The 20012-nt window shown below is 42.4% G+C and overlaps 1 protein-coding gene across 1 annotated transcript in view; it reads right to left on the bottom strand.

Moving 5' to 3' along the window:
* Positions 1 to 3722: 3722 nt before the first annotated feature.
* Positions 3723 to 20012, bottom strand: part of AHCY (adenosylhomocysteinase) — a 34075-nt gene continuing 17785 nt past the window's right edge. Inside the window, exons 3-10 of the mRNA XM_077459149.1 lie at positions 16524 to 16599; positions 15412 to 15564; positions 14142 to 14254; positions 13825 to 14032; positions 12784 to 12871; positions 11244 to 11361; positions 9443 to 9637; positions 3723 to 4178 (exon numbers count right to left, since the gene is read on the bottom strand). Of these exons, the coding sequence (XP_077315275.1) occupies positions 4047 to 4178; positions 9443 to 9637; positions 11244 to 11361; positions 12784 to 12871; positions 13825 to 14032; positions 14142 to 14254; positions 15412 to 15564; positions 16524 to 16599 (1083 nt within the window). The 3' untranslated portion in view covers positions 3723 to 4046. The remainder of the gene's footprint in view (positions 4179 to 9442; positions 9638 to 11243; positions 11362 to 12783; positions 12872 to 13824; positions 14033 to 14141; positions 14255 to 15411; positions 15565 to 16523; positions 16600 to 20012) is intronic.

Genomic DNA, 20012 nt, shown 5'->3' with positions numbered 1-20012 from the left:
AAGTCCGATGGATTCGAACGTGATGACGTACGACTGGACTAGAATAAGTTCATAGCCTGTATCCAATAGCTGCCCTAGCCTCAGTTTTAGCATACACACGAACGGATTTCTCGGTCCGGCCAAAAAATTGTAAACATGTTCTATTTCTAAAGTCCGCCGGATTTTTGGCAAGCAAAGGTCCGATGGAGCCCACGCAAGATCGAATTGTCCGACGGACTCGTTTCGTCGGACCTTTGCTGTCAAAAAGTTTGGTCGTGTGTACGCGGCATTAGAGTTTGCAAAACATCCTTGTGCAACTGGTAAAATCCGTGGTACTCTTTCACTTCACAAAGGAGGATGGATTTGTCAGCAGATGACAATGGGGATATGCTAGTACAGACAGAACTGTTTGGTGGAGTCTCAGGCTGAGGTGCTCTGGGTTTGGCAAGTTCATCCTCCCAGCAGCCTGCTGTTGGTGTGTGTGTGTGTTGTTCGGGGGCGGCACCATGCCTGTCAGGGAGCAAGATACGCAATATACTTTGGACCTCCTAGACAGTGACCTTGGAAGTTGTGGCTTAGGGCAGCACAAAGCCACCTACATGTCGTTGCCTTATATTTAGAGAAACCAGAATGCCATCCCATATACTAGAGCAGGGGTCTCCAAACTTTTTAAACAAAGAGACAGTTTACTGCCCTTCGGCTTTAGGGGGGAAGACTCTGGACAAATGTCCTGGCATCAGTGGGAGTAAACACTGCCCCATCATTGGCTTTAACAGGAGGCATAGTGCCCCATCGATGGTGTCAGTGGGATGACGAGTGCCCCATTGATGGCGTCAGTTGGAGGAATGGTGCCTCATCATTGAGGTCAGTTGGAATAATAATGTGCCAAGGGCTGGATAGAGGCAAACAAAGGGCCACAGTTTGGAGACCACTGTACTAAAGCAATCCATCTGAGCCCTTGTGGTTTTTGCCTTGTTTTTTTTCCTGCACAAATTTGTGTTTTTTGTATATGGAATAGTGTATTGTGTACTTGTAACTCACCTCTTTCTGGCTACACCTAGAACAGACATGTTCCTGTTTACCACTGTGTCTGACCTTGGTAGTAGCTTTAGCGGTTCCGGTTTAATAAAAACATATGAAACCAAACGTTGGATGTAATGTGGAATGCTTTGGTTCTAAAATCTGGATGTGAAATCAACCTTTTTGCCCTGAGGAAGTGGACCAATTTATCGGTGAAACGCATTGAAAAAGGAGATGCCACCCCACTGGTTGCCAGGATTGCATTATGTAGAAGATGTTCCTCCAGGAATGCGTTAAGGCATTTAGGACATGATGTAAGGCATGGGTCTTCAAACTATGGCCCTCCAGTTGTTCAGGAACTACAATTCCCATCATGCCCAGTCATGTCTGTGAATGTCAGAGTTTTACAATGCCTCATGGGACATGTAGTTTCACAACAGCTGGAGGGCCATAGTTTGAGGATCCCTGATGTAAGGTATAGCATTAAGAATGGGGTCTTGGTATGAAAGATGACGTATTGTGTATAAAGAACCTTTTAAGTCAAGTAATAAAATCTAGCTTTATTTTATACACATTTCTGCGTTACCTCTTCAGTTTGATTATCCACTTTAAATGTTGTACACCTAGAACTAGTTGATTTGGGGGGGCCATAGCATGGCCCCAATGTTAACCATTGTGAGATACCACCACATTTACTATGTATGCTGCATGATGTGCTGACTGTCATGTGTGAAAAACAGAAGGCGCTTCCAAGTGCAGTAATAAAACACTTTAATGACAAGGAAGGGTTTTTAAAAAAAAAAAAAAAAAAAACACTTACAAGATGGAGGTGAAAACCAGGTATATCAATGAATCCATAACATCCAGCAGGATGCCTTCTGGGAGCAAAGACAGCTACGGGTGGAGGTTCCAGCCAACCAGTGGTGGTTAATACTGTCTCCCTGATAAAATATGGGGGGCCCGTGCTGTCAGGGCCTGTATGGAATCCAGAAGGAACGTCGGAATGGGCGGTACATGTTTTGGCACATGCCCAGTCGCTCCTTCAAAAGGGTCAACTCATTATCCAATGCACCCTATTCTCCACACTCCTAGACTATCCTGTGTGCCTATGCAAGTAAAGAGTAACATGATTTGATATGCTCACACTGTTGGGTGTTTGTGGGTAGTATTTTTTTTCACATAATAAAATTGCCTGTTTCCACAAGACCACCACTTCTGTACTAAAAGCTGGCAGTATATGAATCATTGAGGACTAATTAGTATTGAAACAGGAGCAGATTTCCAATAATCTGATATAGCATAAAACTGAACTGATCTAGTAGACTATGGGGGGGTTATTTACCAAAGGAAAATCCACTTTGCACTGCAAGTGCACTCGGAATTATAGTCACTGTAGATCCAAGGGGGACATGCAAGGAGAATTAAAAAAAAATCATGATTGGATGATAAAAATCAGAGCTTCCCCTCAGTTCAGATCTACTCCTTGGATTTAGAACGACTGCACTTCCAAGTGCACTTGCAGCTCAAAGCAGGATTTTCCTTTCCTAAAAAACCCCCAATGTTTCTAGTTGGTTTGTTGTGTGTTGAGGCAGAAAGGGTCCTGGACCTCCGGTTTGCTTTTGTGGTTAGGATACCCAATCTTAGTGCGATACAAAAAAAAAAAGAAAGGAACCCCTTTTATTCCAATAAAAGTCAGAGGGATGATATGGGGGACCCCAAAACACCACACCAACATGGTTTAGGGGTTTAAGAGCACCTTCGACAGGACTTTATCAACAATGTGAATAGACTAGAAGTGAACTGGACCTTAGCCTAGGTTCACATTTGGAATGTGATTTGACATGTCAAATCAATCCAAACAGCAGCAATGGCACAGATTCCCAAAAGTAGTTTCTGTACCACTTTTGGTGACTTCGGAGTGCGATTTCCATAGACATCTGTGCAGCAACCCACACAGATGTCTCTGAAATTGCCCCCGAAGTCCAGACTGACATGCGGGAATGAAATCGTGCAAATTCAGCAGAACTCACACAATTTCATTCCCGCTGTCAGTGTGAACCTCGGCTCAATTTTTTATTCTCCCCCCCCCACAAGCACAGGCCAAGTCTGAAGCTGGTTTAAAAGCTACTGAAAATGATTGTGCTTACAATCACCAGGGGGTGGGTGGGGGGATTAAATAAGTCCAGTGCCCTTCTAGTCACATTGTAGTTAAGCAACCTCTGATGAAGAGGGTTCTCGGACCCCCAAAATGCATTGTTACTTTTTGGATTGTCCCTCTGTCTTTTACTGAAATAAAGTTGCATCTGGACCACCTAGCAGTGGTGTGGTGCTTCACTTTCCACTGTTACATTACAACCCAAGGAGACCGTGGCGATCCTTTAAGTCGGCAATACCAGTGTGATAACCCTACAGGTCCAGTACTTTTTTATATTTGTGGAAGGAGGGGGGGGGGGGGGCACCCATTCTTCCTGCCAATTCCCCTTCTGCCCAATCCCCATGAGGTTGGGATTGCACCAACACAACAAATGCTGTAAACTGGGCTTAAATAAAAAATAAAAATAAAAAAAGGATTGAAGTGTAATTTCCCCAACTCTTGTGGGATGGAAGATCTTCTCATGTGTGTTATCAGAGTGTATGAAAAGTATGATTACTTGCAAGGGTAACTTCTAAAAACAGCAGTGGGCTACTAACATCCTAAATATGACAGACAAAAACCAAGGCACTATAATAAACAAAGGTGTTTTATACATCTTAGGTGCTTTCATGACAAATCCAGCCGAGACAGTCATCTGAAAAAGTTATTGTTTTGAGATATAAGAAAGCAATATGAAGGATTCACATGTAACTTTCCAGATACAAAAAACAGGCACATTTTGCAGTACAGTCTTTGAAACACAACAAGGTGTGCTTGCTAGGAGACTATAGAACCACAAGGTTTCCTGATCGGGGTTGCAGAGGTAAATTGTTTGGGATCAAGGGGAAAAAAAGCACATGGCTGGTGGACCGATCTCTCCGCTAGGACATCTTTGGCTCTTTGTAGTTGGTTCTTAATATCGGTAGTGATCAGGTTTGAAGGGTCCCTCCTTGTCTAGGCCGAGGTACTTGGCTTGCTTGTCTGAAAGCTTAGTCAGTTTCACTCCAAGTTTATCGAGATGGGCAGCTGCCACTGCTTCATCAAGCTGCAAAAATTAACAAATTGGTTAGGATATACACAGATTTTATTAAAAAGAGGGCAACAAAAATGGGGTGGGGAGGGGAGAAACCAGCACTACCACATACACATGATATATAGTGAGACATCATGCCATTAAGTGCCCCACGTTTCTAAGTCAATGGTGTATAATTTGCAGCAAAGTAGCCAGCTGTGCATATGCCTTTGGTCCAATTTTTATTTTAGTTTATAATACTCCTCTTTCCCTCCATACATCACCATTACCAATTATTGAACAAGCTATCCAATACAAGTAGTGGGACTGGAATCAATGCTGCCATGGGTACATGAGCCAATGCAGCAATAGTTGTCATCCCTTTTTAATTATGTTAAAAACAATTATAAGAAGCCCTGGTAGTGCTATATAGCTTGTCCTATTCATGATCACATTTTGCACACATGTAACTTGGGGTGGAATAATGTATGGATACACATTTCTAGCTCCCAGACCCAGCCAATCTGATACATTTTGGAGTTATAGTGAATGCAGGCTCCTGGGTTTAGTTACACTTTGACTATATTTGGTCCCCCACAGTTCACAGAACATGGAAATGCAATTATAAACTGCCAAATAATTTCTCTTATAAGCAGCAGTCTTGCAACTTCTATCAGTGCAGTTTCTCCCCTAACTGTCCTATGAGGCCGCAGGACCAGACACTGTCTGGACAGTGCTGACTGGCCCTGTGGCACTCACATGCACCCTCCCAAAAACACTCTAGCAATGCACACCAAATTGTGTATGTGTAGAGTGCCCCCAAGGCTCTGTTCTATCAGATGGATTGGGGAATGTAGAAGGGAAGGATCAGAGAAGACCAGATCAAACAGCCTTTAGTATTAGAGTATTAACCCCTTGGGTTCCACAGTGAGTATAACAAGCATGCTTTAGACTGGTTTTACGGTTGTGGGTTTAGTAACACTTTAACCATCTGTGCTCAAAATTTGTTCCAAGCTTCTCCATGCATGAAGGGCCGTGTTGCAATCCAATGAGGTGCCTTGGCTCTCATTGGGTGAGACAGCAGTGGGAGCCATTGGCTCCAGATACCATCACAGCCAGTGAACCAATGAGGACAGGGCCAAGCCACAACTAGTGAGAATGGACACGCAGAGCAGCACTTGAGTGAGCCAGCCTGGGTGTCCCCATAGCAATCTACCTGCTCTGGAGGGACTTGGCAGAAGGGAGGGGCCAGCAGGAAACCCTAGAAGGATCAGAGCTTTTCTGTGCAAAACCACTGTTTTTGGGCAGGCAAGTACATTTTTTTATTTTTTTAAACTGCTTGCCGCCTGCTGTCAAATGACAGACAGAATGGCCGTTCTGGCACAGTGTTGCTAGAATATGGTGTGACATCCTGATCTCTGTAAAGAGTTGATCACGTTGCCCTTTAACCATGTGATCCAGTGTCCAACCATAGCCGGTCCCATGTAAACACAGAAAAGACAGTGATCAGCTTTCATCGCCTTACATTGATTGTGGTGAGGAGAGAAGTTCAGTAGCATTTCTTCGTTGGAACACACGGACATGTAATAAGGGCAATAATCAGTGCCCCAATTACAGTAAAGCACCCCAGTGCCCATTAGTGATGCCAGTCACTGCTGCCTTTCAGTGCCCACAAGTGCCACCTATCCATGCTGCCTATGAGTGCTCAGTGCCACCCATCAGTGCCTCCTCAGTGACAGAAAACATAACTCGCTTCAAAATGGTTGGTCCCCCCCCCCCCAAAAACACACCACAGCAGTGATTGCATACCACCAAAAGCAAGCTGTTAGTGGGAAGAAAATGATAAACTCCTTTTGGTGCAGAGTTGTATGACCGCACAATTGTCAAAGTGTGACAGTGCTGAAAGCTGAAAATTGGCCTGGGCATGAAGAGGGTGAAAGTGCCCAGTATTGAAGTGGTTAATTAGTTGCCTTTAATATCACTTTAACACATCCAAAGGCACTGCAGCAGACTTGTTCTTGCTCCATTTCCAAAGTCCCCCATCCCCCCTTTCATTTATACACCACATGATTATCTTGCCTTTATGTGCTCTCATTTAGACCATTACAAAAGATTGTATAACATTTCCCAAGCAATGATTCACGCAATTTCCTATTTTTCTTTGAACTGTTGGATCCAGCTGCTGTTGCGCAAGACCACTCTTGACGGCAACACAAAGGCCATTTAAAAAGCTGGCAGGGTGTTGGCAATTAAATGGCTAAGGGCTGTAATGCAACATGCATTACACGTGCGCTAGAGGCACTGCAGGGGGCCCCAATGTTGAAGGCAACAGTTTCCACCACAACCTGTTCTCCAAACACCCCCCCCCTCCCCCTTTCATTTTTACACCACACAATTAGGTTTCTTTTATGTGCTTGTTTAGATCAATAAAAAGGTTGTAGAATATTTAAGCAATGATTCAGGCCATTTCCCATTCTTCTTTTAACCTCCAGATCCTGCTGCTTTTGCACAAGACTGTCCTAGGCATTGCAGACCGCTTCGCTTCCCTTGGCGGCAATACAAAGGCCACATAAAAAGTTGGTGGGGAGTCAGCAATTAAGAGGCATAAAAAGAGGCTGAAATATTAAAAATCCCCCATGAGGCAAAGCAAATATTGGAGCAAAAGCGTCAGCTGACGGAATGAAAACTGACACTTGCCAGACTAAAGCTCCGCTGCCTTTGGCTTTAGGAAGTTTACAAGCCAGCCACTAATTGTCAAGGCCTGCCCCATTAGAAGGTTCGGCTAGGTAGTTGTAGGCTCCCTGTTGGGAACAGCGACACATGATCATGCCAAGTCTGCTGGGTATATTAAAAAAAAAAAAAAAAAAAAAAAAAAAAAAAAAACAGGACTAATTGAAACCACCACGTTGTGTTGTATCACCTCGTAGGTTTTACAACTATTATCACACCTTAACCATTCAGGCACAGTTATAACTTAGTACCACTGATGAGGTGTCAGTTTTTGGCCAATGGCTAAAGGTGTTTCTCTTACATCAAGTGCTGAGCTAATCTTACTACACAATCCAATTTGGATCAGTTATCCTTGCAATATAACTGCATAGATTGGGAATAAATTTACAGGCAACTATGAAGTGCAAGAAAAAAATAAAATAAATCAGGACAGTCAATTGATGCCAAATCAGAAGAGCCTTACACTACATAGTATTTGACCCGTGCACAACCAGACTGAATGTGTATGAACAAAATCTATTATCTAGTGAAAGCATTGACCCAACTGATGTAATGCACAGGTACAAGTCAAGAAAAAAAAAAAAAACTGATCAAGAACCCGAATAATTTTTCAATTTGAGTACCCGAATCAAAAGCTGCGTGTGGCCTTTTTAACCACTTGGCCTTTTTAACCACTTGCCTACTGGGCACTTAACACCCCTCCTGCCCAGGCCAATTTTCAGCTTGCGGTGCTCACACTTTGACAATTACCTAGTCATGCAACACTGTACCCAAATGAATTTGTCTTTTCCCCAAAAATAGAGCTCTCTTTTGGTGGTATTTGATCACCTCTGTTTATTTTTGCGCCATGAAGGAAAAAAAACAAAAAAAAAAAAAAACGCATTTGTTTCTGTGATAACATTTTGCAAATTATTAATTTTTCTTCATAAGTTTTGGCCACAATTTATACGGCTACATTTCTTTGTTAAAAATAACCCAAATTAGTGGTCTTTGTGAAAGTTAAAGAGTCTACAAGCTGTGGTGCGAATCACACAAAATTGATCACATCTGATGTACTGGTGACCAATCTCATTTGTGACCCAAAGTCAGGAAAGTACAAATACCGCCCAAATGACCCCTTTTTGAAAGTAGACATTCCAAGGTATTTAGTAAGAGGAATGGTGAGTTTTGATGTTGTCATTCTCCACCCCCCCCCCCCCCCCCAATTCTTTGCAAAATGATTTTTTTAAATTTTTTCCACAAAATTGTCATTGTAATTTAGGTTATTTCTCTCAAATGGCATGTGTATACCACAAATAATGCCCCACAATAAATTCTGCTACTCCTGAGTATTACAATACCACGTGTGGGACTTTTCCACAGCCTGGCCACTTAGAGAGGCCCAACATGCAGGGAGCGCCATTATGTGTTCTAGGAGCATAAATTATACATCTAACTTGTTGACTACCTATTACACTTTTGAAGGCCCTGGAGCACCAGGACAATGACACGCAACAGACGTGGCACTGGGGGAAGATGGGCACTTTATTTTCGTTTTATCATTTTATTTACACTAACCACTGCATCTCTGCAGCAGTTCATCTCTCTCCTCACATGCCGTCTGTGAGGGAGAGCCGGCGATGAGAGATGATCTCATATGTTTACATATGAGATCATCTCTCATTGCACATGCAGATCGCGCTGTAAATGGCCGTTTACAGCGATCTGTGACTGGCTGTGTCCGGGGGACACGGCCAGCACAGAACTTCCCCGATGTGTGCCTGCAGCGGCGCGCAGAGGGGAAGTTAAAGGGAGGATGTCCAGGGACAGCCTCTCGGCAGATAGCATCCGTATTGCAGCCATCTTGGCTATAGCGCAGGCGATAAGTGGTTAAAGACCATCTACCGCAGATATACCGGTCGGCTCTATAGCACAAAACTACGTACCCTTACGTGTGTTAAAAAGGGACATCTACACTGATAGTCAGGTCACGGATTATCAGAAGGAGAAAAATCTGTTTATTAAACTTAAAACTAAAAAGTTTTCTAATCTTTCATTTGTTTAGCAAAAAAAAAAAATATATAATATATATTATATTATATTATATTATATAAGTAGTGGTTAAATACCACCAAAATAAAATGTATCCACCCCCCCCACAAAAAAAAAAAGTTAAAAAAAGTTTAATTTGGGTAGTGTTGCATGACAGCACAGTTGTCATTCAAAGCAACAGCTGAAAATTGGCCTGGGCAGGAAGGGGGCAAAAATTGCCCAGTATGCAAGTGGTTTGACATTTGATGGCAACAGTCAGCGTGGATATAGACGGTCTCTGACCAGGGATTTGGCTGTATTAAAGTGCAACAGATGAGATGGTCCTCAAATCAGGAATATACAATATTAATGGCACATGGAGGAAAAAAAAAACCCCACACAAACTCAGCTTGTGTGTTGGGGCATGATGGGATCCAAGTATACAGAACAGCACTATTTGAAGGCATTAACAATTCTCATTGAACGAAGACAATAACTAGGCTTTCTGCAGATTTTTTTAAGTTGCCACTATGGACATCAACCTCTTTAGAACCTACCTTTTTGGGCAGGAAGTACACCCCTATGGGATATTTGTCAGTGTTGGTCCACAGTTCAATCTGTGCCATGACCTGGTTGGTGAAGGAATTGCTCATGACGAAGCTAGGGTGACCCATTGCACACCCTAAATTTACTAGACGGCCTTCGGCAAGTAATATAATGTGGCGTCCATTTTTCAGGAGGTAACGATCCACCTGTAGAAAGCAAAGAATTAGTAACCGCTTCAGATCCACTTTAATTTGTAAAACACACACACATAGAAGGAAAGTGGTTGTAATCCTCAGAAATGAACTAAGCATAGCCCTCTATACTTACACTTGTCTCAATTAAGAACACACACACGGGTTGATTTCCTAAGACTGGAGAGTGCAAAATCTGGTGCGGCTCTGTATGGTAGCCAGCTTCTTACTTCAGCTTGTCCAATTAAGCATAGACAAAAAGAACCTGGAAGCCGATTGCCTACCACGTACAGCTGCACCAGATTTTACACTCACCAGTTTTAGTAAATCAAGCCCCAAGTGTCATTTCTGTCTGTTGCCTTGTTCCTCTGCTGTCAGCATGAAATCACTTCTGACAAGACTTCCTATCACAAAGATAACAGGTGACAGGGGAGTGAGCTAAAGCCAATTGACAACCTCAGCCCTATTCCTGGAAGCTGTGTAAAGGGGACGTGCCCCTTCCAATGAGCTGGCTACCCTCATTTTGACAGCTCACACAAGCAAAAAAAAAAAAAGCCCCAGACCTTTAGCTGCCAGGGGTTGGAGGAGGGAACGACGACACCACACAAACCTGCTGCTGGTCTCGGTCAGGTGACAATGCAACTACTGCATGCAATGGCTTTGCACCATCCCGACAATGTTTCACTCTACACAAAAGTATAGTTTGTGTGTGCAGCAAGCAGTGGTATTCTCCTCGGCCCACCTTCAAAAACACTTTTTTCATTTCTACCAAAAACTACCTGTGCCAGTAAAAAGTATTTTATATAGTGTCCCAAGTTCCAATTTACAGCCCAACTCAACTTACTACCATCTGTCTCCAGATCATGTGCCACACCAAGCTTTGTTCTGTTCTATCCTGGCACTGTGCAGACTAGACATTATGGGCTTCATGTGCAAAAAAAAAAAAAAAAAATTATATATAGCAGACATGTACGCGTTTGTGGTTATGGATGTTTGCAAGTAACAGAACAATTATTAATTACTGCTAGCTGTGTAAAATTGTTCAGGCTTGCCTCCAAGGAAAAAAATAAAAATAAAAAATGTGTGCAATTAGGAGTCATTGACCTAAAACCAGTACTAGGAAAGTCAAATGGGGTAAACCCTGTATGCGGTCTAGGTCAGCAATTCGGTTCTACAGTCAGAGGATTGCTTTGGTAAATCGCATTTTATGCAGAGCAGGAGGTACACACACACACACACACTTTACAATTGCAAACCATTAATTTTAGACAGAAAATGCCATAATTGCCCATTAGATGGAGCCAAGTATTATAGAAAATTCCTATAATCTATAGCACAATCTAGCGGCCAAATGTGGCATGTGCATGCGAGAACATTACTAGTACTGCATTCGACCATACTATGGATTTAATGACCCTCTAAGGCAGGTGTAAGCAACCTCAGCCCTCCAGTTATTTTGAAAACTACAAGTCCCATGAGACATTGCAAGACCCTGACAATCACAGGCATGACTACTAGAGGCAGAGGCATGATGGGATTTGTAGTTTCACCACAGCTGAAGTGCCGAGGTTGCTTACCACTGCTCTAGGGGTACAGCATTAAAAATGTGGCTATGGTTTACCTGTGGTTTGATGTTCACTTTCTTAGCAGAGTTTTCATTCAACCACTTCACGTCAAGTTCAACATCAAAGTGGCCAATGTTACAAACAATGGAATCATCCTTCATCTGTTCCAAGTGCCTGAGGGGTAATATAAGAGGTCAAGTGTGTGCAATGGGGGGGGGGGGGGGGGGGGGAACTACAAAGACAACAAGCAGAGTGTGCAAGGATCATAACAGCAGCAAAAATAGTCAAGAAATAACCCATTCCGTTAACTGCTTGCCAACCAGCCAACGTCATTTTACTGTGGCAGGTCAGCATGATCCCATGAACAGTTGTAGCTACAAGTCTATAGCACAATAAAAGCCGCAGAGGCGATCAAATACCACCAAAAGAAAGCTCTATTTGTGGGGAATTTTTTTTTTTACAGGTACAGCATTGTACAAACATGCAATTGTCCGCTAAAGTGATGCAATGCTGAATTGCAAAAAAATGGGCCAGTCATTCAGCAGCCAAATCTTCTGGGGCTGAAGTGACATTTTCTGACTGCAGCCAGGGCGGTTATCAATGCGGGGGGGGGGGGGGGGGGGGTTGAGGAATTGGCCCATCCATCTTGATTCTATAAGAGACCACGAACAACTGTTGGCAAAGGAGTCAGGACATGAAGACAAGGTCACACACCAGGACCTTCTTGGTCCATGTTCCGATACTGATTTTTTTTTCTCTCCCCAACATAGGCCACAAGTGACAGACTCCTCATCCACAACTCTGAAGAGTGTACCTTTCTAATACTTGTATTCAAATTTAACCCTGCCCCCAAATACGAAGATACCAATATGACTTAAGCACTTCATTCTTGCTTAAATATCTGACAAAAAAAAAAAACTTGTGCCGTTTCTTCAATGCCGTGTCCGGCAGCATACACAAGTGTGACATCACAGCGGCTCCGGCAATTTACAGCGCCAGAGTCCGCAAACCTGGAAGTAACTCCAGGAAAGACTTCGGCCATGTCAGCGGTGTGCTGGTGCCAATTCAGGCATGGGTCTAAGGCAAGCATTTCATAATGAGCCAGTATGCGACGCATACTAGCTCATTATGCCTTTGTGGTTTACAACCTTTAAAGTGTGCATATTGCTTATCTACTTTCCAACATTGTATGCCATAATGTGAATTGTAGACTGAACCTCTATACCGCACCAATCTGTATGTCTGCAACTTTTCTTTATTGCTCAATAAACTCAGAATGAACTAATAACCCACAACCACAATTAAAGTTGCCAAGTTTTAACTCAGAATGGGAATAAAGTTAGTCCACTCAGCACGTATTGGATATTGGATGGGGGGGTATGGCTTTGCACATATTTTTGAGATCTTACTGTCCTCTGGTAAACTCCCGCAGCAAAAGCCAATTCTGCTCAACCAAAAAGCTATACACACACTGCTGAGATCACAAGGTGCAGTGCAGTGCCACCATCAGGAAACCAGAGTAGTCTTGGTGTATGGTTTCTATGCACCTAAAGATTAAATCAATAGTCTATAGCAATAGTCTTTGTGGTTTCTCACCTGCCCTCCACAATGTCGGAGCACCCTGTTGTGGTGACAAAAATGTTCCCTTCTTTGCAAGCTTCATCCATTGTTGTGACCTCATAACCTGACAAAAAAAAAAAATTTTTTTTTTTTTACAGTCCTTGGGATGTCAAGTGGTGGCCTACTGACTACGTGCAGCTGCACCATCTGTGTTTCACATCATTTAAGTTTCCTTGCAAGATTCAGGTTGACCGATTCCTCAGAAATACACTTGATAGAATTCTGGGCTTTACCACACACCCCACTCCCATACTTAAAAAAAAAAAAAAAAAAAAAAATGAAAGATGTACACTATATTGTCAAAAGTATTGTGACACCTACCTTTACACAGAGAAATGTGATGGCGTCTAAGTCTGTAGGGTTCAATATTGAGTTGGCCCACCCATTGCAGCTATAAGAGCTTTAGCTCTTCTGGGAAGGCTGTCCACAAGGTTTAGGAGTGTGTCTATGGGAATGTTTGACCATTCTTCCAGAAGTGCATTTGTGAGGTCAGGCACTGATGTTGGAGAGAAGGTCTGGCTTGCAGTCTCTGTTCCAATTCATCCCTATCGGGTTGAGGTCAGTACTCTGTAGGCCAGTCAAGTTCCTCACTTTACACTTGCTCATGCATGTCTTTATGGAGCAAAATTAAAAGCAAAAATACAGGGGGAACACGAGCACTTACCTTTTTCACAGGATCCTGCAAAGCACTGAACCTGAGATCAGTGGGTGCAAATCATTCTCCGACTGAACAAGGAGAGCGAGTGATGTCACCACCCCACCTCCAATCAGAGAACGTTTAGCATTCTTTAAGTGGATTCAAAACATTCACTAAATGCCACCTGTCCCAAGCAAGCGCCCTCCTTCGAAATATAGGACAACCACTTAGCATGGGGCCCCGCAGCAAGTAGACCGACTACAGCAGCCATCGAGTTAGGTTAATGTTTAATAATCAGCATTCCTAAAACATTGCGCGATTTTGATTCTGTACTTAAAATTAATGCAGAATTTAAGGTTAGCGTGTTGTATGGTCCTCACCTTCCATGGCTGCCTGCAGAGCATTGATAGGGTCTATCTCTGTGATGATGACACGTGCACCAAAGGCTCTTAAAGCCTGAGCACAACCTTTTCCAACATCACCATACCCTGCAACCACTGCGACCTTCCCTGCAATCATCACATCAGTGGCTCGCTTAATGCCATCAATCAGAGACTCTCGGCAACCGTACAGGTTATCAAATTTGCTCTGAAAATTAAAGTTTAAAAAGAAGGATGCATTAACAATTCCAACAAGTGAAGTCTTCACCACAACCAATCATGAACCAATTTAGCCTTTAATAAAGGCATGAACCTACCTTTGTCACAGAGTCATTGACATTGATAGCGGGTACTTTTAAGGACCCATCAGCTTTCATTTTGTAAAGGTTGTGCACGCCTGTGGTCGTCTCTTCGGAGATTCCCTTAATTCCTACAGGAAAGAGAAAGCATCAACTGATAGATTAAGGTCATAGTGGGTGACCAAAGGCTGGCAGGTCTGTAAAGTTATGGTGGGCTACAGTCCGATAGAATTATTTATTTATTTATTTTTGTATGTGAAAACAAAAAAGAGTACAGCCCAATTGTCTCTGGGCTGTACTAAAACTACTAACATATATGGTATAGCTGTGATCAGGAGAATTTTGGTGGTAGGTTATGGAAGTAGCAAGAAATATACAGCTAAACTTTAAAAAGAAATTTTTGTAATTTTTTTCTGAAGGGCAACAAAGCTAATAAAGTGTCTGGAGGATATTAGTTATGAGGAAAGGTTGTAAGCACTGAACATATTCTCTCTGGGGGAGATGCTTGAGAGGGAATAGGATTACAAATACCATACTGGTGACCCCACAATAGGGATAAGACTTTTGTGGAAGGGAGTTTAACAAGACACGTGTCCACTCATTAAAATAATGAGAGGTTTAACCTTAAACTATGTAGAGGGTACTTTATTGTAAGAGCAGCAAGGATGTGGAATTCCACAGGTGGTGGTCTCAGCGGGGGGCATTGATAGTTTCAAGAAACCATTAGATAAGCACCTGAACGACCACAACATACAGGGATATACAATGTAATACTGACATAATCACACACATAGGTTGGACTTGTGTCTTTTCAACCTCACCTACTACATAACAGAGGAAAACTAGTCCAAAATGGTTTAAAAAAAAAAAAAAAAACAGCCCACAGCCCTGTTAATGCAGATGACACAGACTTCAGGTAGTCTGTTATCCCCATAGTACCCCTTTTAATAGCCTCATTAATATTTATCTAGAGTCCAGCTTTAAAAAAATACAACTTTGTGTAAGCTGGTTATCATTAGGCATCTATTGAAGAAAGGAGAGAAAAGGGAAAAAAATAAAAAAAAAATAAAAAGACACACACTAGCTCTTTTCAGCACTGCAGTATTGTACCTAGAAAGTCATATTACATGAGAATAGTGAAAACCCTAAGTGATAGCCTTTCCTGGCTAACAATTCATTGTACTTTCACAGAAAAACATTTAATCTGTACAACACTCCCACCTAGTGGTAATACTATAAACTGCAAAAAAAAAAAAAATCAATGCAAAAGGATTGTCAGTCTAATCACCTTTCAGCAACTCTGGATGTTTGGTGTGAACAAGGTTTGTGAGATCTCCTCCATCGTCAAGGATCATGTTGAGTGGTTTTCCATCAGAAAAATATATGGTTTGCTCAATGCACCAGATGTACTCTTCATCGGTCTCCCCCTTCCAGGCGTACACTGCATGGAAACAGCTGGGTTAGACACAATTCCACTTCTGCTAGATAATCAAGTTAGAACTGCAGACACACACACACACACCTCGTCTGAAGTAAGAGCTTGAAGCAGTTCCTGCATTTTTATACCACTACCTCAGGCAAGAAGTGCCACTCGAATGTTGACTTTAAAAAGCAAAAATGCTTTGTGTTTAGGGAGGGGGTGAGAGATAGATGTTAAAATACACTCACTTGGGCCCCTTTTCACACTGCCATGACTTGGCTGCGATTTCAGGGTATGCCTGTGTAAGCTTGGTCTATGGACCTTAAAGAGGAAGTAAACCCTGATGGGTTTATTTCCCTTGTCTCCCTGAAAAGTTAATGCATAATGGGCTACTATACATCGCATAGTAGCCCATTATGTGTCACTTACCTGACAGGAGCCAGCGATGTCACCGCTGTCCCCTGTAGTCCGGAGCATCCATCTTCTGGGTATCGCTGCTCTGGCCACTCACAGCGCCGGAGCAGCGATGACGTCACTCCCACGCATGTGCATGGGAGCCGCCACTAACGGCATACTGCCGTTAGCAGTGGCATGCTGCTAACGGCGATAGTACCCCTGCGTGCCGCTGTCTACGGCACATGCGCCGTAGACAGCTGTGACTCTTAGTAAATATCTCCTAAACCTACACGTTTTTTCTTGGACCTACAGGTAAGAATTAATCTAGGCTTACCTGTAGGTCAAAGTGGTTTGTAAGGGTTTACAACCACTTTAACTTGCAGTCAGTCAGGCCAAAGTAGCACAGGGACTACTTTGAAGTTCATACAACTTAAAGTTGCAGATATGAATGTTAAGAAATATGGGGAATTATGGGGTAGGACTTGCCATGTGACTGATGTCCAAAGTCAAATGTGAAAGCGGCCTTAGAATGATTATGCGCACTTGCAAAATATAAGCTTTGATTCACAGAACTTCTGCCTTACCTGGGACCCCGGTCTTGGCAATGGCTGCAGCAGCATGATCCTGGGTGGAAAAGATATTGCAGCTTGACCACTGCACCTGGAAGAAGAAAAAAAAAAAAAAAATGTATTTTATATCCATCTCACACACGTACAGGGAATGCAAGGTGCATGATTATTTCAAGACCTGACTCCTGTATGCAAAGTGCAGTCATTTGAAAGGAATCAGATCTAGACAAAGAGCAACACTTCAACACAGTGACCCTCAAAAGAGAGGGGGGTTATGTGGCGCTACCTAAATAAGCAAATCCTATAATCTTTATAAATCTCAGACAAACTATATTCCCAAAGTGTATAGGAAAATTAAATTATTAAGTAAAAATAGTGAATAAACCTATTAAAAAAAATCATATATAAATTTAAATATATAAATACAGTGCAATAACGTTCCCAAAAAAAAAATGTGCAAACGTGCAGTGGTGCAAACATGCACAAAAGGTTGGATAAATTCCGTAAATACATATAGACCTTGAAATATCTTATATGTTGCTCCAATCACTTTGAAAAAGTCACGTGTTATGTGACACAACGCGTCAGGGAGGAGCCAGGTGTCTCGTCACTTCCGGACACGGCCGAGACTGAAAGTATTGTTTATACCTGCATTTACTACATCTACATGTAAGTTTAGATATCTTTATTAATAAACGGTGATTTTAATACTACACATTGGAGGTGCCCCTACTTTCTTCCTCTATTATGCAATTTGTTCATATGGGAGCTTGTGTGCTGGCGATCCGAAGATTATTGGATTGAAGGAGGTGCGAGACTGCAGCCCATTGCTTATAGAGCGTGAGGTGAGAGGCTGGGGGAAACAAGGGGTGCACTCTGAGCACTGAAGGGTGGATCATCGGTGGATTTTCACTTGTTCACATTGCATGGCCATTATTTGAACTTTGGTACTCATTTGCACCTTATGAAGATTTTATTGGATTCATACATTTCTTGCACTATGATTGGAGCAACATACAAATATCATATATGTGTATATTGTATAATATGTGTATATTGTATGAGATAGAGATATATTTTTTTATCCAACCTTTGTGCATGTTTGCACCACTGCACATTTTTTTGGGAACACTATTGCACTGTATTTATATATGAAAGTTTACTTAACTTTTAAATTTACTTAACTTTTATTTAATTTTCCTATACACTTTGCTTGAGATTTATAAGGATTATAGGATTTACTTATATTTAGGTAGCGCCACATAACACCCCCCCCCCCTTTTTTTTGATTTTAAGAGTGTAGAGAACACTTTTATACATGTGGGCGGCTTTCTAGAAAGATAAGATTATAAATTAACTTGCGAGGTTTGTGCACGCCAGTACTGTTATTTTTAACACAGTGACCCACGATGCGATTGTTTCCTGCACAAAAATGTAAAAACTGCACAGTGAGCACAAGAATTCTCAAACCGGTCCATACAAAGCCAAGTCTTATAAAACAGCGACATCTAGTGGTGAATAGAAAATGCACAGGTACAAAGTTTAACCTAATTCTTTACTACTAGTTTAGTATTCAAGTTCTTTGCTTCAATACAAGAAAAGCAAAATGTGCACCAGTAGAGAATAATATCTACCCAAAATACATATTTAAATTTTGATGGCTGTCATGTTTTGCTCACCCGACAGATTCTTGCATCCCATAGGAACTACCGGAGAGAGAGAGAGAGCCCTGCACTTGAGTTACTGCTTCTGTATACCTGCTGTGGACATTATGAAGGGCACAGACACTCCTGGTTGGGTTTATAGTTATCTTAGGATATAATAAAAATGTAAACAGCTCAGTGGCAGACCTTCCTAATTCTGTGCACTTTGCCTCCCTGTGCTTTTAACTTTGGCCACTGGCTTGGTGCCAGAGAAAAGCATACCTTCAGAGGTCTAGTGACAGCCAAGCCATCATGTGTCAGGGCTGTTTTTGGTAGCCAACGTAATATTGGGAAGGTCACTAGGAGAACACACCACACCAGCTTGCCTCAGTTTCGCAGCAAAGCAGTACCAAGAACATGTTCAAAGCAATCAAACTTGAGGGTGGGGCAACAGAAAATGCCAACAGGCCCAAGAAAAAAGCAAAGAACTAGGCACTGCCTGCAGCTCAGACAGCCATCTGGAAGACTTTTCACTTGAAGATGGCATCAGGTGAGGCCACAACATCTACCTGGCCACACTTAGTACATGTATGAACAGAAGACCAGATGGCAGCCTTGCAAGTCTGGGAAACAGTTGCTTGATGCCAAAAAGTCCACATGGTACTTATAGATCTAGGGCACTTTAATTGGGAGGGTAGAACCAGATTAAAGCCCTAAAGCTGGGATGATGGTCTGTCAGAGACACCTAGAGAGACGATGGAACAAGAAGCAGGAGCACCCTTTTAGAATCCATAAAGGAATGGTAAACACACACACGAAAAACATCCTTAAGCAAGAAAAATCTGGGCCAACAAAACATTGGTCATATAATAAATCAGAAAAGTTTCCTAGCAGGATGGGGCTAAAAGTTCAGACACCTGCCCCGCAGATCTGACGGCTACAACGTACGTCACCTCATGGCCAAGAGTATCGAGAGGCGGGCATGTCCAATTTCAAAAACAGAAAGAACCCAATTCAGATATGGCTATTGAAACAGTATGGCAAACCACTCCTTGGGACAAAAGACCCCTATGATCCAATAAACCCTCTCTAGCCAGCAGTATAACTGGCACACCACCTTCGCCTGGGCAAGTCCATCATGAGGAGGATCACCAGAACACTCTCCAGCTCAATCCTGTGAAGCAGACAATGATTCAGCAGAAGAAAGGCAAAGATTTGTTGGTGGTGATACAGCTTCTGCTAGAGAAACCCTTACGAGGCAAACCTGTAGTGCATTAGCTGATGAACCTGAAGGCCAGGTGTTCCACATTCTGCTGCTACCCCAACTTGGTTTAGACTTGTATAAAGTGTACAGCCAATCCCTAGTAGCCCAAAAATTATACCATACACAGCAGTCCGGTAGGAGAATAGTGCCCGTCCCCTACAGTTTAGCAGGCCAACGTTCTCAAAACCATCTCCTGTTGCTTCAGTTTCCTCTACCACTACGCAAAGTCCAAAAGCTGAGGAATCTCCCAGCTCTCCTACCTAGCACTCAACTTCAAACAATACATTGCACAGCATCAGATACAGGTGGCAGAAAGATCTTAGCAATGCAAACCTGTGTGAGAAACATGCGAGAAAGTGGCTCATGAAATAAAGTCCATAGTAGATTAACCACTTGACAGCTGGGCACTTAAACCCCCTTCCTAACAGACCAATTTTCAGCTTTCGTTGCTCACACTTTGAATAACAATTACTCGGTCATGCAACACTGTACCTATATGAAATTTGTCCTTTTCTTCAAATAGAGATCTCTTTTGGTGGCATTTAAATCACCATTGGGTTTTTAATTTTTTGCGCAAAAAAAAAAAAAAAAGAAAGT

This window comes from Lithobates pipiens, unplaced genomic scaffold, assembly GCF_037356315.1.
Source record: "Lithobates pipiens isolate NorthernLeopardFrog02 unplaced genomic scaffold, aLitPip1_a1.2 Scaffold_28, whole genome shotgun sequence".
NCBI classification, from domain to species: domain Eukaryota; kingdom Metazoa; phylum Chordata; class Amphibia; order Anura; family Ranidae; genus Lithobates; species Lithobates pipiens.
The sequence above is the reverse complement of the archived record's forward strand: the minus strand, read 5'-3'. Positions and strand labels throughout refer to the sequence as shown.